Source organism: Mesoplodon mirus, assembly GCF_964341445.2.
Source record: "Mesoplodon mirus genome assembly, chromosome: 2".
Lineage (NCBI taxonomy): Eukaryota > Metazoa > Chordata > Mammalia > Artiodactyla > Ziphiidae > Mesoplodon > Mesoplodon mirus.
In genome coordinates, this window is record NC_138977.1 from 200,108,777 (window position 1) to 200,133,132 (window position 24,356).

Sequence of the window (24,356 nt, forward strand, 5' to 3'; positions counted from 1 at the left end):
ACCCAAGCACAAGTGGGAGAAGGGCATTCCTCCCGGAGCTCACAGCACAAGCAATGTAAGACCAGAATGCAAGGGGCACTTGAAGGTAACAATGGAGGAGTTCAGTTGGCTGAAGTTAAGAGGCTCCTGTAGGGGAGTAGCAGGGGATGAGGCCAGTAAATGCAGACTAAGGTGGTGATGGTATGGTTGGGGTCAGATGACACAGAGGTTAAAATTCCAGCTCACAGTTGCATGCTAGCTGAGAGACACTGAAGTTCTTTGACAAATCTCAGATTCCTCATCTGTGAAATGGCGATAACCCTAATAGCATTGTTGGAGGAGGACTAGCTAAGATAATGCCTACAGAGAGCTTAGTCCAGTGCCTGGCGCCTGGTAAGCCCTCCGTAAATAAATGTTAGTGTTATTATTATTAATGCAAAGGCATCGGATGCATGCTTTAAGGGCGATTAACCGGGCAACACAGTGAGAAGTGTGTTGAATTGGGAAGGGCTTGCCCAGGACCCTGTACACAGTAGCTACTCAGGAAACGCTGAACGGAATTGCATTCTCTGCTAGGCATCGGGCATGCAGGGATATGGTTTCTGCCTTTTCTAAGCTCACGGTCCCCAGGGGGTGAGGTAAGTGCCAAATTTGGTGGGGGGAGGATGCAGACGTAAATTCTTCAGATTAGCTTCTCTCCAACTGTTCCCTGCCGGAATCCAAAACGACGTGGGGGCAGCGAGGGGTGGGATTCCCTAAGCTCCCAGGGCTTAGCGAACCGCTGTCGGGCGGGACTACAGTTGAGCCCAGGATCCTGGCTGAGGGAGAAAAGCCGCGCAGGCGCAGTGCGAACGAGGGCGCTCACCTGTCCTAGAGCGGGCGGAGCTAAACCCGGGAGTCGGGCCGGAGGCGGGGCGGGAGCGATGACGTCAAGGGCACGCCGCCGCCGAGCAATCGCGTCCCGGAAGCGGCGGCTGGGGAGGCGGGGGAGGTTCTCAGTACTGCGACTTCAGAGCGGCCTTGGGAAGAGGCGCTTCGTGGTGGGGCGGGCCTGAGGAAACGCGCCGGGGTCCAGTGGCCCTATCAGTGCCTCCTGGCCGTCCCCGCCCCTTCCCCACCATCGCAGCGACCGTGTAGGTGAGGTGCCACCCCCACCCCACCCTGGTGTGTCCGCCGACTGTGCAGAGTTGGGCGCCAGAACGCCGCGGGGGCCGCCACCTGCTGGCCCAGCGACCTTGGGTGTGGTCTTCTGTGGTTTGGGTCTCAGGGCCCCGTCCGGCTCCCTGGGCTGCAGGGGTGATGGTCTGGCCTCTGCTGGCGCAGACCTGCTTCACCCCTTCCTGGGCTCTTACCTCGCGCCCGCCTTGGATCCTTCCGTCCTAGCTCCGCCTGAGGGGGTCTCGGGTTCCTGGTGGCCCCTTTGTTACCCTCTCCTTCAAGCACCCTCCTCCCCCCATCGTCCCAGATCGCAGACCCTTGCCTGGAACTGGCTTTTGTTGCTGTGGGCCAAGGGTCTACCTCCTTATTTACTGCTTAGCGTTTGGGTCGGACTTTGAAATTAGGAGAGAGGGTGAGAGTTCTGTGGCTATCCCCATCAGAGAAGAGAGAAGGGAATGTGGTTTTATGGAAGGTGGTGACTGCCCCGTAGAGTTCAAGGGGAAAAAGGGGCGGGTAATGGGCAGGGATGGTTCAGGAGGTTGTTGGGAACAGAAGGGAGAGGGAAAGCTTAGAGGATGCAGCAGGGTGGAAGAAAGCTCTGGGGTCCTGGAGGGCGGGCAATTAATTCACTCACTCAGCGAGCATTTATTCCATTCCCATTGCGTGCGGAAACAGTGGTGAATGGAAGACGTAGTCTTTGACCTGCTGGAACTCAAAGTTAAGAGGGGCAGACTGGCAAGAAAGAAGGGAGTTTTGCTTTGGTGTGATAAATGCTGTTAGGGTGAGTACATGGTCCTTTGGGAGCGTTGGGGAGGGTCTCCCAGTTCAGACTGGAGTTGTTGGCAAAGACTTCTCAGAGCAAGGGAGTGGTGTTTAAGCCGATACCTGAGTGATGAGTAGGAATTAACTAAGTAAAAAGTGGGAGAAAAATATTTCAGGACGTCGTTTCACTTGAGACCCCAGGCTCCCTCTCACCAGCAACCATGTGTGCTTGGTCTTTATGGTTTATACTCCTCATGGGTCTGTGGGGAAAAGAACATTAGATGGAGAGTCAGAAGAGCAGGATTTTATACAGTTGAACCTTGAACAACGCAGGGGTTAGGAGCGCTGACTCTCTGTGAAGCCAAAAATTAGAGTATGACTTACAGTACGCCCTCCCTCCACGCGGTTCCTCCGTATCGGCCGTTGGGCATCCGAGGATTCAACCAACTGCAGATTGTGTAGATCTGTAGTATTTACTGTTGGAAAAAATCTGCAAAGTAAGTGGAACTATGAAGTTCAAACCCATGTTGTTCAAGGGTCAGCTCTATCTGGGTCATTCACTTCACCTTGCTGAATGTGTCTTCCTCTGTGAAATAGGCTTTTCCACCTGTAGCCCTGCCTACCTCAGGTTTATTATGGCACCACATGAAATAATGCAAGTAGAAGTGTGTTGGACATTGGAAGTGCAATGCAAATGTCAGGAATTCTTATGATTACAGGATGCAGACCTCAGAGCGAGAGGGGTGTGGGCCAGAGGTGAGCCCCAGCATGGTCCCCGAGGCTCCCCTGGAGTCTCCAACTGCTCCTGCCAAGTCCCCAGCATTTGATCTTTTCAACTTGGTTCTATCCTACAAGAGGCTGGAGATCTACCTGGAACCTCTGAAGGATGCAGGTGATGGTGTCCGGTATTTGCTCAGGTACAGATTTTATTTAGGGTTGCTCTAACCTGCTGGGCCTTCTGCCTTCCTGCTTTGTAGTTGCGCTGGCCACTTAGGCAGTGGCTGGGTTATCCTTTCTGCGCTGGTGAGGAACAGTTCTGGGAGGTCCTTTGGGCCTCTGGGCTTATTCTAGACCCTGTGTCTCGGGCCCAGCCCAGGAGAGGCGGGCACTGGGAACCATCTGGCCTTTCACCAGGGTTTCTTCTTTGTGGCTGAATAAGCTCATACCTCAGGACTGCTAGCTAGCCTTGACCATTGGGCCTTCTCTATCCAGAGCAGGCTTTTTTTCCCTTCTCTCCCAACATTAGCATAATGCATATTAAAATTAGGATGCAAATAACTATGAATAAGCAGGCACTGTTTTCACTAATCCTTTAGGATTATGGCTCTCAAAAGTTTTTGTTCCTGTTCTGCTTTGATTTTCACCCTTGGTAATTTTCTTTTTTCTCCTTTCAGCTCACTTTATTTCTTATGCTAAAGTATTGAAAATTATAGATACATACCATTCTGCTCCCTAAACACGTTATTTAGTTTGTCTCTAAATAATAATGACTTTTTTTAAAAAAAATAAGGTAACATCATACCTAACACAATTAACAATGATTCCTTGATGTCACCCTATACCCAGTTCATATTCAGATTTTCTCAGTTGGCCCAAGAATGTCATTTACCATTGTTTCAGTCAAATCAGGCTCCGATCCAGCACCATGCATTCTGTGTGGTTATTATGTCTCTTAGTTCTTTCTCAATCAAATGGTCTCTTTCACGACACTGACTTGCTGGAGAATTTCCTACCTAGATTTGTCTGGTTGCTGCTTCTTCCTGGTGCAGACTGGAAGTTAAATTTAAAGGTTGGATTAGATTTGAGTAAAAAAAAAAATTTTTTTTTTTTGTGCAAAGGTTATGTGTTCCTAATACTGCATTGTAATGGAAGTCACATAAAACCAGCTTGTCCTAAAGAGCAGATGTTCTTCATCTAGAGCCTGTGGGTGGGGCTCTCGGGGTCAGTGAATCTCCTGAACCTGCATGTAAAGTGTGGGCACACGTGTGTATTTCTAGGGAGAAGCTTCTAGTTTTCATCAGATTCTTTTAAAGACCTTCAACCATCTCAGATGCCTGAGAGACACAGGTAGGAGACAAGGGCGGGTAGGGTTGGGTTAACCTCTCAGAGTGCTCTGGAGTATTTATTCTTACCTCAGTCTGGAAATAGTGGGAGGTTTATTTTTAACTCTCACCAAGGCCCTGAGTTCTTCTTGTTCACCCCAGAACCCCTTTTCTTTTTTTTTTTTTTTCTGGTACGCGGGCCTCTCACTGTTGTGCCCTCTCCCGTTGCGGAGCACAGGCTCCGGACACGCAGGCTCGGCGGCCATGGTTCACAGGCCCAGCCGCTCTGTGGCATGTGGGATCTTCCCGGACCAGGGCACGAACCCGTGTCCCCTGCATCAGCAGACGGACTCTCAACCACTGTGCCACCAGGGAAGCCCGAACCCCTTTAATTTATGGCATTATCCCTAGAGATGAGCTGGTCAGTGTTCCAGATCAATGTTCTCTACTTTTAGAAGACCATGCTGTTGATGTAAGGGGTAAGGAGGTGGTGTAAGGAGGGGCTCGCTTTGTAATCCCACCATGACCAACTAGCTGAAATGAATTGTGGTCTTCCTTAGGGGAGTGTGTGGGCTCTGGAAACCACGGGGCTGTGCTCTCTGGCATTTTCTACTGTGTGTGTGTGTGCGCGTGCGCGCAAGCACCTGTGTGTATGTATATACATGTGTATGTACGTATGTGTATTTTGCCTTTTCGTGGCAAAGCACAGAAGTTAACTATATCCCTTCTCCTTTTCCAGCACTGGTCTCTTAGTGCTTCTTGGCACTAATGTATTAGGATTTTTCCATTTTATGAAATTAGAAATCTGAGGATGTGGTGGGATTGATTAAGCATTGGGACTCGGAAGCCCCCAGGAGCTTATGGTCTCTGAGCCGCTGGGAGATGGAGCGCTGGTCTGTGAAAGTGGCTGTCAGATTAGTTTGTGTGTTTGGTTGTCCTTTTCTTAGTAAAGAGGATTTGACTTTGCAGAGGGATCTAATCTTGAGTTTCTATGAGGTCTGAAGCCTGGAGCTACAGTAGATTTTTAAAAGACTTCTCTCTTCTGGGATCAGCTACTCCAGTAGGTGGGTCTCCATGACCAAAGTGTCGGTAAAGACATCAGATAGAATGGGAGAGGCTGGGAATTCCCTCGCGGTCCAGTGGTTAGGACTCTGCGCTTCTACTGTAGGAGGCGCAGGTTCGATCCCCGGTCGGGGAACTAAGATCCCACATGCCACATGGCATGGCCAAAAAATAAACAACCAGATCTTTAAAAAAAAAAAGAGAGAGAGAGAGAGAGTTTTTAAAATGAAAGCTATCTCAGTGGCTGTGTGATATTTTTATTTCTGAGATGGGATTGGCCTTAGCCCTGACTTTTAATTTGCTTTTACCCTGGTAGCAGCCACTAGATGGGTCTGAGGCCTAATTAGGGTGGTGTAGTTGGAGTGTATGGAATTTTAAGACAAAGGCAGAGAGAGGTCATTTTAGTTCCTTACTCATAACTCTTGTTATAAAAAAGCACCCCATAAATTAGTTAACCTCATTTAGTAGCTGTGAAATATCCCAATTAGAGCAAAAGAAAATGCATTGAAGTTCTGAATACATTGCAACTTACCTGTCGATTTTTCTATTTGACTCTCTCCTCTGAGGGCCCACCTTATATCCACTGACACTGCTCTTTAGAATGTAGGTGTCAGTGGCTTTGTGATTACGTCTGTGCTCCCTTTACCCTGTTAAATGTCCTTTATCAAGGACTAAGCCAGCAGCATTGCTTGTCCTCAGCAACCTGTCTCTGATTTTCTTTCCTCCGTCTTTGGGGGCTTCTGCTTGGCATTTGGTGGTGGTGGGAGCTGGGTCTGTGTTTGCTTCTAGAAGTTCCAGTTCACTTTGGGCGTGTTTGCTGAGGGAATGCCAACCCTGGTTTTGTCTTCATTTTTTATATGTTGAAATGAAATCTTTATTATTTTCTTTCCTTTGGAATTAATGTATGTTTAAAACAAACTCTCAAAATCACAGAAATAAGAGAAAGTCGCAAACAAGGTCAAAGAAATCCTTTCTGTTTTGTTCTCTCAATTTCCGTATTAGATGAGTCTTGTGCAGTAAGCATGTGTTCTTAACGAAATTGTAAAAAAAGAAGACGTTACATATCAACTCTGTCTCAGTAAATACAAAGAATAAAGGAAAACTCTTTTAAGAAGAATGTCATCGGCACCTCTTAAAGAGAATAGAACCTTACAAAACACAGGTTAAACAGGGGTATAACATTAACAGATAATTTCATAAATTCTTCCTCCTCCTGGGAAAAGGTTCTACAGGTCTTCTGGCTCTGAGAGGATGCCCTTTCTCACGCCAGGGCCTAAGGTGTGACCTCAGCTCCTCTCCCGGTCGCCTGTCCAAGTGAGAGACCCACTTTTCATTTCTCCCTGACCCTCTGAGCTCCAGGGCCTCCTCTTCCTCCTGGTTTTGAAGACCCACCTGTGTGCCCGTCTCCCCTTCCCGGCTGGAGGGGCAGCTGTCTTCAGTGACCAGGACTCTCTGTGTTGTAGGTGGCAGACACCATTGTGTTCCTTGCTGACCTGCCTGGGCCTCAACATCTTGTTCCTCACCTTGAATGAGGGTAAGAATCAGGGGCCAGGGGTTTTTTGTGAATGAATGTGGGGAGGAATTCTGAGAAGCGGCCCATGTGAGGGAGCCGCCTGTCTCGCCATGGAGTTGGCCTCCCTCTGTGTCTGCTCGATGTCAGAACACAGGCTCCTGAGAGACCCACCTAGAATCCCGGCTGGGCCACTGGTGTGGCCTTGGAAGTTCTTGAACCTGTCCATTAAGGCCTAATTTTCCTCATCTCTGAAGGGAGGATAGTAACAGTGCTTTCCTCAGAGGGTCGTTGTGAGGAATGAGATAATCTATGTATAACACTTAACACAGTTCCTGACACAGAATAAGCAGTCAACACATTATAACTATTATTATTATTTCCTTCTGGACTGAATGCTGATGCATTAACCTTTTCCCATTTTGGTTTCTGGGGTCATTTGGGGACATGACATGGGGTGAAGGTACTAGGAAGGTGAGCTGATCAGGGATTTTTGCCACATCTGTTGATTTTCTCTGGCTCAGCAAGTGAGCCTGGCTGGGGCTGCTGGGCAGTCACCAGTGGTGAGGGGTCTGTGGCATGAAGCCTTTGAGGTTGATGTGTGGACAGGTGGGTAGCTGGTGGGGTCCTGGATAGTGCTGTCTCCTAGGGACCTTTTATGACAAGGTATGCTGGGACCCAGCCCTTTTAGTCGGAACTGGCAGATGGCCGCAGAAAAAGCCAAACCCCTCAGAGGAAATGAGTGAAGGGCCTGGGGCAGAACGTTCTGAGGAGCTGAGTCCTTTCTTCACGCGTTGAATTCACATTTCTCAAGTGTCTCCTTTGCCTCCTGTGGTTTCAGTGGGTTGAAAATAAACCCGTTTCACATAAAACCTCATCTTCTATGTCTTAGTAGGACTCTTCTTTGTCTGCTTGAAACTCAGATATCCTTCCCAGGCTGTTAGATTTTTCTGAATATATTTCCAAAGTAAATCAGTTCAGATGACAGATATTTAACAAGCATTTACTCTGTGCCCAGTGCTCTGTTAGCTGGCTTTGGAGGGTACCACGTTAACGTGGAAGAAGTTCCTTCTTTGGATTTTCTTTTAGCCTCACCATTGCTCGATCCACAGTGGTCTGTGGTATCCTAAACTCCAAAGGAAGGCTTCCAATCTGCCCTAGTGGCCCAAAGGTCAGCCTGTCGGTCATCGGGAGCTCCCAGCGGCCAGACTCCAGGCACGAGCCACCTGCTGTGTGCTGTGAGCTAGTGTAGTGATTTTTAATATTTAAAAAAAAGGGTCTGGGGCTACAGCAGTGACCAGATGGGCGAGAGTCCCAGTTCTTAGGAGCCTACATTCACGGAGGAGTCAACGACCGTATGTGTAATCTGCCGTGCGGTGATAAGTTCTATGAGGGAAACTAAAGCTGGGTTAAGGGGCTGGAGGCCGAGGGTGGGGTTCTGTTTCATACCGGGTGGTTGGGGGAGGTCTTTTGGGCAGAGACCTGGAGCAGGTGAGGGAGCGAGCACGTGGACATCTGGGTGGGCGGAGGCTCCTGGTCCTGCTATCTGCTTATCTGCGGTGTTGTTGCTCCCATAGGTGCATGGTACTCAGTGGGTGCCCTGATGATTTCAGTGCCCGCCCTGCTGGGCTACCTTCAGGAGGTCTGCCGGGCACGGCTGCCCGAGTCTGAGCTGATGCGGAGGAAGTATCATAGCGTGAGGCAGGAGGATCTGCAGAGAGTTCGCCTGTCTCGCCCTGAGGCCGTAGCTGAGGTGAAGAGCTTGTGAGTATGGAAGGGACCAGGGAGGTGAGGGACAGTGACAGTACCAGCTGCCACCACACCGAGTGCTTGCTGGGCACCAGACATCGTAGTGGGCAAACCATGGATGTTATTTCCTTTCATCTTTTTTTTTTTTTTTTTTTTTTTGCGGTACGCGGGCCTCTCACTGTTGTGGCCTCTCCCGTTGCGGAGCACAGGCTCCAGACACGCAGGCTCAGCAGCCATGGCTCACGGGCCCAGCCCCTCCGTGGCATGTGAGATCTTCCCGGACTGGGGTACGAACCCGTGTCCCCTGTATCAGCAGGCAGACTCTCAACCACTGCACCACCAGGGAAGCCCCTCCTTTCATCTTTTTAACAGTTCTGGGAGGTAGCTACTATGATTGTCCTCCATTTATGGACGAGGAAAAAGGCAATTGACCAAGCTGGGATGGGAATCCAGATCTAGCTGATTTCACAGTTTAGGGTCTTGACTGAGCACACACACACACACACATACACACACGAGCCACTGCCTGGGTTCAGATCTCAGTTCTGCCATTTAATCGCTGTGACATTGGGCAAGTTACTCAGTTCCTCATCTGTTAAATGGGATAATTATAGGCCTACCTCATAGGTGGTTGTGAAAATTAAATGACTGTCTGGTACCCAGGAAGTCATCATCTCTGTGCTGTGGAGGAACTTCCCTAAATGTGACAGAGCTGTTACTTCTGAGGAAACACCTTAAGACTGTTGGATAACATTAACCGTAACAACTTCAGTGGCTCTCTTGACATACAGCAGGGGTTCTCATCCCTCCCTGGGCAGCAAAGGCCTCTGTGGAGCTCCAAAGGAAACTTATAAACCAGTGGAGGGCTGGGCCCCACCCCGGAAATTCTGAGTCAGTTATCTGGAGTGGGGCCTGGGTATCTGCAGTTTTTCAGAAAACCTTTTCACTTTGAAATGATTTTAAACTTACAGAAGATTTCCAAGAATAGTACAAAGAACTCCCACATGCCCTTTACCCAGATAGAACAATTATTAACATTTTGCCACGTTGGCTTCATCTATATCTCTACACTAAGACATTACCTTTTTTCTTTCTGAACGATTTGAAAGTAAGTTACAAACATCTTGCCTATTTACCCCAAATACTTCAGCGTGCATTTTCTAAGAACAAGGATATTCTCTTCTATTTCCAGAGTCCTATAATCAAAATTAGGAAATTTAACATTGATAACATTAGCATTAGTACTAATATCTAATAATTGTTCATGATCAAATTTTGCCATTTGTATTAATAAGGTCTTCTATATAAATTTCTCCTGATCTAGACTCCAATCCAGACTCATGTATGACATTTAGTTTTTATGTCTCTTTAGTCTCCTGTGACCTGGAATAGTTCCTTGGTCTTTGTTTCTCATGACTTGACATTTTAAAATAGAACATGTTTATTATTTTGTAGAATTTCTCTGCATTTGTGGTAGTTTGGTTCCTCATGATTAGATTCAGGTTTTGCATTTTTGGCAAGAATGTGACAAGTGACGTTGTCATTGTATCGTATCAAGAGGTACATGATGTCACTGTCTGTTATGGGAGATACTAACTTTGGTCACCTTGGTGCAGGTTTCTCCACTGTAAAGTGACCATTCATTTTACCCTCTGGAGTTAGTAATCTGAGGGGGGATACTTTGAGACTTTGTAAATATCTTGTTCCTCATCAAATATACACCCACTACATTGACATCCATTGATAGGTCTTACTTTCATCAATTTATTACTATGATGGTTGTAAAGGTGATTTTCTTTTTTTTTCTTTTTTTTCTTTTGCAAAGGTGATTTTCTAATTGTCATTATTACCTGACATTCTATAAGAAAGAGCTTTTCCTTATTATCAATATGAACGTAGGAATTTTAAATTTTATTCAATGGGTTATAATTTATTATTGTCATTGTTAATTTTGACCTCAGTCCTAGATTTGGCAATGGAGCTCTTTTGAACTGGCCCCTGTGTTCTTTCAATACGTCCCCATCATTTCTGAGTGCTTCCTTATTCTGTGGTACAACAGAATGTTCACATTCATCTTGCACATTCCCTGCCCTGTTCTAGAATCAGCCATTTCTCCGAGGAGCACTTCAGAAACCAAGATCTGGGTTCTCATTTCACAAGCGTGTGCTCTTTGCTTTTGGGGGGCATCCATTTAAAAAAACTCTTCAGGTCAGTCTACCTTACATCCCAGGTGGAGATACATTGCTCTGCATCCTGCCATTTATCCTCACAGCTCCAGTGCGTCTGGGAGGTGGGTACCCTGCTCCTCCTATTATAGAGGAAAACTGCATCCTTGGAAAAGTTAAGTAGCCAGCCCAACATCAACATCTAGGAAGAGACCAAAGCAGGAACCTTGGCAAGGGTTCAAAAAAGGGGGCTGAAGTGTACGAGGTTTCCCCAAACTCTCCGATCCCTCTGGGTGAGCAGGGCGTATAGCTTGCACAAACCCCCTATGTTGTGTCTGCAGCTTGATCCAGCTGGAGGCCTTCCTGAGCCGCCTGTGCTGCACTTGTGAAGCCGCCTACCGCGTGCTGCACTGGGAGAACCCCACCGTGTCCTCACAGTGAGTGCCTGTCCGCTCCCACCACCACTGCCCTGAGGACCCCAGGCAAAGCCAGCTGCCTCGAGAGGGCTCCTGTTGCCCTAGCTCAGGGGAAAAGAGCCCATTAGGCTCTTGTGTGCAGACCTGTACGTAGGCTTGTGGGCTTGAATGCGCTGCTTTTGTTCAGACACCTTCTTTTAAGTGTGGTCATAATATTTTAATAATAGAAGAATAACTCACCATGGAATCTCCCACCCTGTTATAGCAGCCAGTCTCATGTTTGGATTGCCTTGTAGAGTTTGTCACATGCAAATGTTCTCTATAGCTCATAGTGTATGTGAGAACCTGTTTTTTTTTCACTTATTGTTATCATATAACTGGTTTTCCATGTTGCTACATAGCTTTTGGAATTACGTGTAATACCACATTAGTATAGATGGTGACTATACTATAATTTATGGAACCATTCTGTGATATATTTAGTCAGTTTCTACTTTTTATTACTAACCCTGTAGTGCACATTTTTATGGGTATAGCTTTAATCTTTTGAAATTTTTTTTTCTTAGAATGCTAGGATGGAACTCTTGAACCAAATGAAATGAGTGTTTTTAAGGCTCTTTGTCTATGAATACTAATGACAACTAATACTTGTTTAGCCTTGCCCTGGTGCCAGGCACTGTGCTCGAGGCTTTCCATGGTACTATCTCACTCTTGGCAGTAACCCTATGAGGCAGGTGCTATTTCAGTCCTCATTTTTTTTTTGGCTGCACCATTCCACATGGGGGATCTTAGTTTCCCAACCAGGAATCGAACCCACGCCCCCTGGGTTGGAAGCGCGTATTCTCAACCACCGGACCGCCAGGGAAGACTTAGTCCTCATTTTACATGTGAAGGAAGTAACACTCAGAGAGCCGAGGGACTTGCATAAGGTCACACAGCAAGTAGTGGCAGAGCGGGATTCAGATCCAAGTCTGTCTTATTCTAGACTTCAGAGTCTAGATCCTGAGGAGAGATGTGTGTTGGACCAGTTTAGGCGGCCCCGCCCGTGTCAGTTGTGACCTGCTGGTGGTTGTAAATCTTTCCTCCTCACTTTACTTTCCAGTTGTTTGATTAGCAGATCTTGTCAGCTTATTAACTGTTCCCATAGCTGTTTCTTGCCCAGACCCCCATGTGGATGTGCCCTAAACCAGTTTCCTTCTGATCTTACGAATTTCTGATCCTGTGGTTCCTCTCTGTCGATCCAGGTTCTATGGGGCTCTTCTGGGCACGGTTTTCATGCTGTATCTGCTGCCGCTGTGCTGGGTCCTTGCCCTTTTAAACAGCACACTCTTTCTGGGAAATGTGGAGTTCTTCCGAGGTAAGCCCTGGAGAGCCTGACAGAGATGGGACCCGGCTCTGAGGGCTGGTTAGGCTCCCCGGTAACTCTACGGCCGATCATCTGTTTGCTGTACCTTCCACAAGGGGGCAGCACCACACTAGGGTCCTCCGTTGGAGAGCGGTGGGCTCTGCCTCTCAGATGTTCAGTGGGATACAGGGGAGGCTGCTACTAGGGGTCCCTTTCCCTTCCCCAGACAGATGAATCACTGCTCACATGATATGGTGGCTTCTGGGAGATGAGGGAGGGATGTTTTCCCGGTGTTGCCATCCGCCTCCCAGGATGCAACCCCCCAGGAATTGCTGCCTCATCTCTGTGTGATCCCAGAGTACCTGTCTGCCGTCTGGCTTCTAAAGCACTGAAACAGTCTGGAGGGGCCTTGAGCCGTAGAAGCCTGGGCCTGTACATATGTTGGGGTGATTGCTATACTTGTTTTCCTCCCTGTGGTTGGAAATTAATCATAGAAGCCATGACTTATCGGGCACTTACTACATTTAATCTCTCTTTAACAATCTCATGGGGTAGGTATTGGTACATCTGTCTTGTTTATGAGGCTTGGGTTAGGTGACTTGTTCAGAGTTAGGAGGGCGACTGTTTCCTGCTGCCGAGAGTGGGTGCTGGAGGAGGCGGCCAGCTGGCTGCAGTAGTGGGTACCCCCAGAGCACTGCTCATTCCATCCTGATTCTGCCTCCCACCCTGTTCTCCTTGCTCTGGGTAGTGGTGTCTGAGTATAGGGCATCTCTGCAGCGGCGGATGAACCCCAAGCAGGAAGAGAGTGCCTTTGAGAGCCCACCACCGTCGGATGCCGGGGGGAAGGGCGCTCTGCCGGACTGCACACCTGCACCTGCGCCCACGCCCACAGAGGTGAGCGCCCCTAACCACCCGGGCAGAGCCTGCTGCGGGCGGGCTTCCCAGCCTCCCTATTACCAGCTTGTTCATACCAATAACTCCTGGGCTGGCCTCTGTAGTTCCTGCTCCTTCCCAGGCCCGTCTCCTCTGAAGTGCTTAATGGTAATGACTATAGTTAACTAGTAACAAGAGCTACGCTGTGCTTTATTGAGTGTTTACTCTGCTGTTCCAAGTACTTTATAGACGTTAACCCCAGGAGGTGTAGATTATTTCTGAGAATGAGATTATTCTCCTTTGTAGAAGAGAAGGCTGAGGCACAGAGTGGTTGTCCAGGGGCAGTGGGCCCAGGTCTCAGATCCATGCCCTGTGGTTCTAGAGCCTGTGCTCTCAACCACAATGCTCTCCAGCCACTGTACGTCCTTTTGTGGCCTTGGTCCCATCTCCCTGTCCTACTAGGTTAGAGACTGCTCTCTTTCCCCTGACTTCTTCCTTTCTGGCAGTTGTGCCATTTACTCTGAGGCGTGAACCGTTGTTTTTCTTTCCTTCTTTTTTTGAAAAAAATTAATTAATTAATTTTTTGGTTGTGTTGGGTCTTCGTTGCTGTGCACGGGCTTTCTCTAGTCGTGGCGAGCAACTCTCCGTTGCGGTGCACGGGCTTCTCATTGCGGTGGCTTCTCTTTGTTGCAAAGCACAGGCTCCAGGCATGCGGGCTGCAGTAGTTGTGGCATGCAGGCTCAGTAGTTATGGCGCATAGGCTCTAGAGTGCAGGCTCAGCAGTTGTGGCACATGGGCTTAGTTGCTCTGCGGCATGTGGGATCTTCCCGGACCAGGGCTTGAACCTGTGTTCCCTGAATTGGCAGGCGGATTCCTAACCACTGTGCCACCAGGGAAGTCCCTCTTTTTTTTTTTTTTTAATAATTTTTTAAATTTTTAAAATTTTTGGCTGTGTTGGGTTGCTGTGTGCAGGCTTTCTCTACTTGTGGTGAGCGGGGGCTACTCTTTGTTGCGGTGCGCGGACTTCTCATTCCGGTGGCTTCTCGTTGCAGAGCACGGGCTCTAGGCGTGCAGGCTTAGTAGTTGTGGCTCGCGGACTCTAGAGCGCATGCTCAGTAGTTGCGGCCCTGCATTGGCAGGCGGATTCTTAGCCAGTACGCCATCAGAGAAGTCCCTTGAACCACTGTTTTGAGAAATCGGGATGCTGGCTCCGGGGAGGTGGCCTCTACCTTGGGGGCAGGGCTACCATCTCTCTGACTGTAATAGAGTCTCTCTCCCCAGGACCTCACGCCAGGCAGTGTGGAGGAGGCTGAGGAGGCCGAGCCTGATGAGGAGTTTAAAGATGCAATTGAGGTGGGTGGCCTTCCCCAGCACCCTCAGCTGACCAGGTCAGAAGTTGGGTGGTCCTGGAGCCATGTAGCTTCTCACATTCCAAGTCTGGGTTTTTAAAGTTCTCTTATGTCCAAGTGCGAAGCTGAAACTTGCTCTGAGCTAAAACTCACTGGTTCAAAGGGTGCCACTGAACCTCCACCCATCCTTTTGCTGACCTAGGCATCTGTCCTGGGTGCCCAGGGCAGGGATGGCTCTGGAAGCCTCTGGAAAACGCCCTGCTGGGGGAGGTGGGTCATTTACTGCCTTGGCTGGAGACTGGGCTTGGTGCCTTAGATGTAGGGAAGGCAGATGTGGAGGAGGGCACTGCTGGGGTCTCTGCCTGCTCTTCTGAAGGATGAGGTCTGTAAGATGCCCCTTTGACATGTGAGGATGGGAGGTTGGAGAAAGCAGTTGCACGGCCAAGTGCTCCAAGTCAGAGAGTTAGACAGTCTTCCTGGTTTTAGGACAGTGGTTCACACTGATAGTTTACAGAAGTGTTTTATTTGGCATGAGAAGCTTTAAAATAATTTTTTGAGTCGATATTTAAAAATGGAGAGATTGCGGTGGAAACTCTAGATTTTCAGTTTTTCTAAAAACTCAGAAGCTCTGGGAGCCCTGAGTCTGTAGCAGTCAATGTAGCCGAGGAGTGACTGTCTCCTTTAGAGAAGTCACGTAGTCCTCACCACTTCCTGTCATCCCCGGTCACTTGAGTCCTAGTGGCAGTTGCCATTTATTGTCACGTTTGCACTATGGCGTTTCTTTTTTTTAAAAATATATATTTTAAAAATTTATTTTACTTTTTTTTTTTTGGTTGTATTGGGTCCTTGCCGCTGCGCGTGGGCCCTCTCCAGCCGAGGCAAGCGGGGGCCATTCCTCACTGCGGTGCACGGACCTCTCACGGCGGTGGCCTCTCCCGTTGCGGAGCATTGGCTCTAGGCGTGTGGCCCCCAGCAGTTGCGGCACGTGGGCTCAGCAGTTGTGACTCGCGGGCTCTAGGTGCGCAGGCTCAGTAGTTGTGCATGGGCTCAGTTGCTCCCCGGCACGTGGGATCCTCCCAGACCAGGGCTCGAACCTGTGTCCCCTGCGTTGGCAGGTGGACTCCCAACCACTGTGATATCAGGGAAGCTCTATGGCTTTTCTTATAGTAGGAAATCACTTCTCTTTATGTCTCTTTGTAAAGTGGGGGATACAAGAAATGGAGGTTTTGTGAGTTTTCACTAGGCCTATGATTTACACCCAGCCCGCTTTACTATTATTACATTAGCCTCGTCCATGTGGGCATTTATATTTTCAACTGCTAAGATTTCTCTAAGACTTGAAGCGGCTGCGGACTCTGAGTCTTGGTGGTGGTGGTGGTAGGGAATATATATAGCAGGGGCTTTCAAGCAGGTTTGTTCATGACCTAGAGTAAGGAACACATTTTACATCTTGACCCAGTTCACACTTATGTCTGTGAAATATGAAAAACTTAAATGAAACGAAAGTTTCCTGAAAAGTACATTGTAAGGGATATTTTCTTTCCTGTTCAATTCTATTAAGATAATGACCGAATTAATTTCACCCAGTTTGAAAAACAGTAATACACAGCTTCCCCCAAGCTTATTTGATGTTGGGGTCCTTTTACAGGGGCCTCTGTTAACGTCACCCTTTGGGACGTTCTCAGACAACTCAGCGTAGCACTTCTGTGCTTCCTTTCCTTTGGGGGCCCCCCTCCCAGCAGCTTCCTTCTTGCTATCTTCTCTCTGTTTTCTCTCCTTCTCCCCTGCACCTTGGGAGGCAGGAGACACACTTGGTGGTGCTGGTAAGTAGCAGCCTTGGTGAGGTGGGCAGGGGCTGGCAGGATGGGGGGAAGGGTGGCCGAGCCAGTGGTCGCCACGCCTCTCGGGGTCCGCCATGCACGCAGATCCCGGAGCCCTGCTACAAGGTGGGCGGAACTGGAAGCAGCTTTTCCCACAGGACGATGATGAGGGGGCCCCGTGCCCGGCAGAGGATGAGCTGGCCCTGCAGGACAACGGGTTCCTGAGCAAGAACGAGGTGCTGCGCAACAAGGTGTCGAGGCTCACAGAGCGGCTCCGCAAGCGGTACCCGACCAACAACTTCGGTACGGCCCAGGGGAGGGCTGGCTGGGGGGCGCCCCAGCCGTGGGGCCAGAGGTGCTGGGTTACGAGGAGAGCAAGGAGTAAAGCTGTGTCCACAGGACCCTGGGGAGGTAGCACGTGCACAGAGGGACTGAGAGGGAGGGAACGTGGGTTCCTTCTTGTGTCTCTGTCCTTATGAAATCTTGCGGGAAGATGAGGAATTCAGTTCCAGAAGCGCCACTCCGGGGCTGCAGAGAGGTGTGGTCCTGAGGCAGGCAGAGCTGTGGTGGGCAGCGGAGCATAATGGCTGGGAACTGAGTGTGGAGTCTGAGTGCCTGGTGCAAACTGCAGCGCTGCTGGATGTCCTTGAGCAAATTATTTAACTTCCCCGTGCCTCAGTTTCCCCTTTGTAAAAGGTGGATAATACAAGTTCTTACAGGGTCGTTGTAGGTCTCAAACGAGATAATGCTTGGTAAGTGCTGGCACGTCCGCAGTAAGTGCTTCGTAAGGGGCGCTGTTGCCGTGAAAGGCCCTGGTCCATCCCGCAGGTGCCTAGGAGCCTGTCTGGATCTTTCCAGTCTGATTGGAAGCAAGTCAAAGGAAACAGCGTCTTCCCCTGGGGATGATGGAGCCCTGATGTTTCTTCTCTCCAGCCAAGCTGGTAGATTGGCTAGTCCTTATTTTACTGGGCACGGAGGTGCACCCAGGAAGGTAGCTTTGGAGAAGGGCGGACTTGGCTGTTAGCACAGCTCAGAGACCTGGCTCCGATCAGGAGAGTGGGAGTCAAGCTGAGCCATTTTGATGAAGTTGTAGCTGAAGCCTGGGGGAGCCGGTGACTTGGGAGTCACGCTGGTCCTGACGCAGAACCTTGCTTCTGCCTGCTGTCAGCTGACAGGAGGAGGACAGTCTGGTTGCGCTGTTGGTTCTGGTGGGAGTGAGTTCCGGGTGCTGTGCCCTGGGAGAAGCCCCTGGGGTTTATCTTGAGGCATTTGACCCCGGGCGCTCAGGGCCTACCTTCCTGCCCTTGCAGCAGCCAGGGCAGTTGTTTCCTGAGCGTTAGACCTCCTGGACATGCTGTTTCTTTCTGCTCTGTGAACGTCCCCAGTCATTCAAGATCCCTTCCTTTTATTTGTGATGATCGCTGACTGCTGCCGAGCGCTCTGTGTTCAGTGCGCTTTCACGTACACTGTCTCATGTAGTCCTTAGAAGCAGCCGGGTTCCGGAAGTCCCAAGTGACATTACACGAGACTTAATACTCTTGTTCTGGCAAATTATACTTTTATATCTATGAATTGTAAGTATAGCCCCTTAGCCGTTCCCATTTGGTGGGTGAGTAACCTGAGGTTGACAAGAGTGATTTGCCCAGAGTCTTCAGCCAGTACATGGTCGAGCTGTGACTCAAATCCAGGTCATCTGATTTGACTCTCATGTTGTTTCTTTTTTTAATTTAATTAATTAATTTATTTTTGGCTGCACTGGGTCTTCATTGCTGCACGCGGGCTTTCTCTAGTTGCGGAGAGCAGGGGCTACTCTTCGTTGCGGTGCGCCTGCTTCTCATTGCGGTGGCTTCTCGTTGCGGAGCATGGGCTCTAGGCACATGGGCTTTAGTAGTTGTGGCGCACGGGCTTAGTTGCTCCGCGGCATGTGGCGTCTTCCCGGACCAGGGCTTGAACCCATGTCCCGTGCATTGGCAGGCGGATTCTTAGCCACTGCGCCACCAAGGAAGTCCCCATGTTCTTTCTAACTCATCATCCTCCCTTTGCCCTGGTGTCTGAAGTGCCCTGGTTTTATGCCTATCCTGTTTCTGTATTTGGCTTTTGGTTCAGATAATCCCAACCAGGATAGGTGAAGGCTTGTCAGGTTCCCACGAGAATGGCAAAGGCAGAAAATGCTTCTTTTCCTAAGCCCCCCTTAGCTCTCCATTCTTCAAGACTGCTTGCTGTCCCTCCCTTGAGATATTCTTAAGCTCTGGGCCATGAGGGCAAGTGTAGCAGCTCTGTCTTGGGTCTGCCTCCCACAGGCCGGGGTGAGTGAGCTGCTTTTGGGACCGTTCCATTCTGGCTGTGAGTGGATGAAGGGGATGCACGGGAGGAATGAGGGCAGGCTGCTCACGAGCTTCTCCATGAACTCCGAGTGGGAGAGTCCTAGTGGGAAGGGCCCCCTCTATCCTGGAGGCTCCGTGACCATTGCCTCGGCAGGTCTGTGTAGTCTTAGGCTCCTTCCTGCTCTCTCTGCCCCCGTGGCATCCTCACATGGTGAGTCAGGACCTTGGCTGAAAATAGGGGCAGGAAGAGTTGGTCGGTGTCGGAAGGGACCGGGGTGCCCTCCTCCTCCACGTGCCTGCCTGAGCTGGCGTCGGCACACACAGCCCTCCCTGGTTCCAGGTCTGTGCGTGGTACGGGGCTGTTTCACTAAACCATGTGGCTGCCTTGGGGCGGTTGGCCCTGGTACTCCATCCAGTTGAGAGGGGCCAGAGTGTCAGTCTTTGAGCAGCTCCCTTCCCCTGTCCCATGCCCCTTGCTAAGGAGAGCCAGAGGTGGGCTGCCTTGACCTAATTCATAGTGTGGGGGACAGAGTCTTGGAGCAGCCTGTTTCCTGGGTTGGCATTACCAGCCAGCGGGGTGCTATGCTCTTCTCTCTTTTCCTCTGCCAGGGTCACGGGCTGACTGACAGCAACAGCATCTACCTTAAGCCCATTGGTGTCAGATTTCTCCTGCTCTAGCTAGGGTCCCCTCTCCTTGAATGCAGGGAGTGTCCCTTAGCAAGAGCTGCAGGGGATGCTGGCTGGACAGAGAAAGGGACCACATTGCTTTGGGCCTTTGTGTGAAGGTGAGGCCTGGTGCTGTGTACCTGGCCACACAGGTGGTCCAAGAGGCCCAGCAGTGCGCCCTGAAGCTGATAATTCCTCTGGTTAGATCACAGGAGGCCTTTGGGCCCCAAGTCTGGAAACCTCCTTCAGTAATCTTGTCCCCTCTCAGGTTTTTCTAGGACCCTAGCCGACTCTCTTCTGGACCCACAGCTCTTGGTTGGCCTCTCTGGTCCCCTTTTGTGAGCCACCCTCCTGCCTAGTGTGGACCCCTGCCTTTCCTCCCCTGGCTCAGCGCCCCCCATCTGCATGGAGATTTCTGTGTTGAATTATAGTCAGTATTCTTGGCGGCAGCCCTTGCAACTTCCCTTGTTCTCATAAGTTTTTGCTTCTGCTTCTGGAGCTCATTGAAGTCATAAGGGTCCAGTGTGGCTTTTTCTCTCCTTCTCCATCCTTTTGATTTTTTTCACTCACCTGCATGTGCCCGCTTCATCATCTGTGTCCTTGTTGCAGCCCACCTTTTCCTTCTTTAATTTTCCTGGAAGCATGGGTGGGTGGTGAGCACAGTGTCTATTAAGCCCCTTTGCCTTGACGTCACCTCGAAAAGAATGGTCGGGGGACTTCCTTGGTGGTTCAGTGGTTAGGGTTCCGCATTTCCACTGCAGGGGGCACGGGTTTGATCCCTGTTCGGGGAACTAGAATCCTGCATGCTGCGTGGCGTGGCTAGAAAAGGAAAAAAAAAAAAAAAAAAAAAGATCGGTCCCCTCTTCCCCATCTTTCATCTCTTCTTACACACCCCCTTGCCTCCTCCCAACTGTTTTCTAAGCTGCTACTGACTTCTCTGTTTGAAACCGTGTCTGAAACCTTGTCGACTCATTGTGTCTGGTGGTTTAGGCAGGATCTCTTTCCCGGCTGTATGTCGCCCCGTGCGTCCACCACTCTTCGTGCCTGCACCTCTTGCCCTGAGCGTCTTTTTGGAAGGTGCCTGGTTCTGAGCTTCTCTCCTGGAATCTTCAGATGACAGAAAGCAGGAGTCTGGTTTTAGGAGGCGTTTCTGTCTTTAGCTGTGGGCCGAGTACTTGTAAGGAGACACTTTGGAAAGGGTTGTGTCAGGCAGGTTTCCTTAGAGATCATTGGAGCCACCTTCTTTGAGGGATGCCTGTTGTCAAGTCCCTGCCAACTTGGTGTGATTTCCAGGGGGTAGATTCTGCTGGATGCTCTTCGATTTGGGCTGCACCTACAGGTGGGGGGTCTCTAAGCCCCAGGTGGGAGCAGGGGCAGCAGCAGTGTATAGTCTGGGACATTGATTCTCGGTGGCCATCCGTTTTTCCTTCTTAGTTTGAATCCCTCCTTCTGGCTCTGGATCTGGACTTTGCACTCTGTTCCCAGCCAAGGAGTCTAGGCTGGGCTGGCGCCCTGAGTGTCCCCATTTAGAAGAGTCAGGAGAAGGCGAGAGTTGCAAGGCCTGGGCTGGGTCAAAGCTGAGCTGCTGCCTTTGTTTCTCAGGGAGCTGTTCGGGCTGCTCGGCCACCTTCTCAGTGCTGAAGAAGAGGGTAAGTCTTCTTGAGGGTGTGTTTGCTGGGGACTTGGGACGAGATGTAGGGGAGTAGCTCGAGGTCACAGATGAAGTCTGACTGCTTGGGCCACATTGGGCCTGGGGTCTGGTCGGAGGTTTGCTCAAATGAGTGGGTCTCCGGAGCCCTGCCCCTGTGCCCATGCCTTCACCAGCCTTCTCGTGGGATGTCCCATCTGGTCTCAGTCCTGCCCCTCTCGGGCACCTCCCCACTCCCATAGTTGTCCCAGGTTCTCTGGGTGGGGCCAGCTGGTGGAAAGGAGCTCCAGGTGCCCGGGGGCAGGTGATCCAAGACTGACCCTGGCTCTTGTCTGCAGCGGAACTGCAGTAACTGTGGAAACAGCTTCTGCTCTCGGTGCTGCTCCTTCAAGGTACCCAGGTCCTCCATGGGGGCCACAGGTGAGTGGTGCAGGCTGGGGGTCCGGGCCGCAGGAGGGCGCGCCTGCCTCCCACCTCCTCTGGGGGCTGCTGTGTGGGCAGGGAGCCAGGGGTCAGCGAGAGGTCCAGGGAACTCGGGATCTCCTCCATCTCCCTTTAACAAAAGAAAAACGAAAACATCTGATGCACGGAAAGGAGTATATATATAACGCATCTGAATCGTGAAGCGCGGTAATGACTGCCTCCTACCGCTCACTAAAGTTAGAAAATAGAGCATGAGCAGCACCACCAAGGCTCCCCCAGTGCCACGCCTGCCTTCCCCAGGTAGACCACCATCCTGAATTTCATTCTCTTTCTCATTGCCTTGGTAGTGCATTTAACTAAATAAAAAAAAAATTTATTTTTCTTCTATAAAAGCTATACCTACTCATTGTAAACAAAACAAAACAAAAGGCCAAAGAAAGGAAAACATTCCTAATCTCTCCCAGAGAGAACTCTTAGGCGTGGACCCTTCCCGGTCATTAATGCCGTCACACACGGGATAAGTACATATGCATGTTCTAAAAAAAAAATGGGAGCACGTATTACATACTGCTTTGCACTACGTTACAATGTTAAATTGAGTGTCCTTTTTTCATTCTTTTGGTCATGCTAGTAACATACGCTTATTCTAGAAGATTTGGAAATTACAGAAGAAGGAAGAGAAAAATAATCTTGTAATCTTACCACCCAGAGATAATAACCACTGTTAAAACATTCTGGAAAATTTTCTTCTGGTATTTTATTTAAAAAACATTTTTAAAGGTATTCTTTTGGTGCTAAAATAATTCCTAATGCATAGAACATCTGGGTGAGGCCTGCTGTTGGTATGGTCACCCCCAAAGCCCCCAGTTCCCATGGAAAGAGAATTCTCTGAGGGCAGGCTAGTGAGCTGGGACAGCGGGCTTGTAGGCTGGGCGATGGGTGGTCTGTGTGGGGCTTCGGGGGGTGGAGAGGAGGTTCTCGTGTTTGGGGCCATGAGCCAGAGGGCACGAGGAAGCGTCTCACCAAGTTCTTCCTCCTTTTCAGCCCCTGAAGCCCAGAGAGAGACTGTGTTTGTGTGTGCCTCGTGTAACCAGACTTTGAGCAAGTGAGAAGAGGGCCCAGGGTCCAAGCGGGCGCCTGTTCCCGGGGCCAGCAGTAGAGCCCGCTCTCCCCACCCTTAGCCCCATGTGGCATGTGCTGGGCAAATGTGGCCTGAATGCTAGGTAGGCTTCCCCTTCCTGCCCTCGCTGACTCCAGCCGGGTTCTGGAGCTGTTCTCCACTCCTACGGATGGCCAGTAGTGGTTGCTCTCAAACAAGGACTGGAGTGTTTGCCCTGCTCTGCTCTGGGCTGTTAGTAGACTCAGGGTTGGGCAGGGAATATAAGTTAGAGGGCAGCAGTGAGCCAGGCCTGGCCTCACCTGGGATCAGGGTGTCCCTGCAGGCCTGGGAATTCTAGAAGACTGGAGGTCAGAGATTGGGAAAAGAGATTCTTCCCCCGCTGGGTATTAGGCCAAGCCCTTGCCCTTTGAGAGCCTGCAGAAGGGCTTGCACGTGTCCCAGTTCTGTTCGAATGTCCCTTCAGGCATCAGGACCTCATCATTTCCCCACCAGAGGGTGTGGCGAGGGCTCTCAAGACCAAAAGTACTTCTAGAAACAGGGTTGAAGTTCCCAAATTCCCCCAGAGGAGGACATGTCTAGGAGGGCCTGGCAGAATCCTTCAGTGTTAAGCAGAGCAAAACGGGCACCCCAGCAGCTCAGAGGGCCTCAGCCCCACCTTGCAGGGACCTTGACTTACAGAATCTCAGCCCACATGTTATTCTGGTGTTTTCAGCTCTGCCGGGTAGATGCTGGGCACTCAGATCACTCCTGCTTCCCGTGTTCAGAGCCTTGGGCACCCCTTCTCTGGCCTGGAGCTACAGTTCCCCTCCCTGGCCCCTTGTCCCATGGAGTGTGAGACCAGCAAGCAGAGCAGAGGTCCTGAAGCCCTCAACCTTTGGGGGCCTGAGAAGTGTAGGATCTCGCTGGGCTGGGTCTCAGATTCCAGGGCTGTTCTCCAGCAGGACGGCAGTTATGGGATAAGGCCACTTGGGGTCCCTATCCCCTCTCCAGCAATTTCACGTTCACTCTGGGCTCTTAGGGGCACAGTGTCTCTCCCTAAGCCATGAGCAGGCTCAGGCACCCCTCCCTTCCCCAGGAGCTTCCCTGCCTTTTTGAAGTATTTATTTATTTATTGCATGGTTCCCGGGAACATGTGGCACAAGGAATGGGATAAAGAGGACGGGGGCCTCTTCTACCCTAGGATGCTTCCCTGAACTCATGGGCTGCCTGGGACTCAGAACCCTGGGAGGCGGAGACGTTTCTATACCCTAAGCAGGGACACAAGGTGGCAGGTTGGGGAGACAAGGATCATGCTAGGCCAGCTTTCTCTCCAGGCCAACCAGTCTAGGAGCCAGGGGACTTCTCCAGGCCAAGTGGGGCAAGTCCCTGGGGAACCAGGCAGGCCTTGGTAGATCCCCTTCCTTGGGCTCCTTTGTCCTGTGGAGATATGAGAGTTAAGTGCTTGTGCTTTATTTACACTGGAGAGGAACTAAAAGGATGTCTGTGTATATGGAGAATTGTCAATAAAAAGGCCTCAAGCTTCCTATGTTTTCGTCCTGGTCCTTGCATGCCCCCTCTCCCTGAGGCTGGAGAGCCATGTCCCACCCGGCACTGGCCGAGTTTGCAGGCCTGGGCTGTGTCTGCAAGACGGGGCGGAGGGGCTGCGGAGGCTGAAGTTGGGGTGTGAGCTGGGGTTGGGGGAGGAAAGCTGTGCCTTGCGCAGGAGGGGCTCAGCGAGATGCCTGTTGGATTGACTTGTGATCACATTGTGGGGGCTGGGGGTTGGGTTGACCAGAACTTGGTAAATACTAAGCAATGCAGGCTTTAGAATGGAAAGATTTTAGCTAATCCCTCTGAGAAAGCAGAAAAGGATCAGCCCTGGGGGAGGCTGAGAACCAGCCGGAAAGAGGATTGGCTGTGAGATGGGAAGTAGAAGCAGTTCTCTGGGAGCTGGGGTTTGGGGGGT

At 50.4% G+C, this 24,356-nt stretch overlaps 1 protein-coding gene across 3 annotated transcripts; it reads left to right on the forward strand.

The window, feature by feature from the left end:
- The first annotated feature begins 877 nt into the window (after positions 1-877).
- On the forward strand, positions 878-23,973 carry ZFYVE27 (zinc finger FYVE-type containing 27). Of its 3 annotated transcripts, none has more exons than XM_082631406.1 (12): positions 878-1,116; positions 2,619-2,816; positions 6,467-6,537; positions 8,091-8,277; positions 10,769-10,864; positions 12,088-12,200; positions 12,937-13,082; positions 14,343-14,414; positions 16,389-16,533; positions 20,823-20,869; positions 21,207-21,288; positions 22,336-23,972. In XM_082631406.1, the coding sequence occupies exons 2-12, from the start codon at positions 2,620-2,622 to the stop codon at positions 22,398-22,400; spliced, it is 1,221 nt and encodes a 406-aa protein (XP_082487532.1). In that variant the 5' UTR covers positions 878-1,116; position 2,619; the 3' UTR covers positions 22,401-23,972. The 3 variants fall into 3 exon arrangements, with proteins under 3 accessions (XP_082487532.1, XP_082487531.1, XP_082487530.1); XM_082631405.1 differs by lacking the exons at positions 878-1,116; positions 22,336-23,972 and adding exons at positions 1,827-1,918; positions 21,923-22,305; XM_082631404.1 differs by lacking the exon at positions 878-1,116 and adding an exon at positions 1,828-1,918 and having other exon boundaries at positions 22,336-23,973.
- Positions 23,974-24,356: the final 383 nt, after the last annotated feature.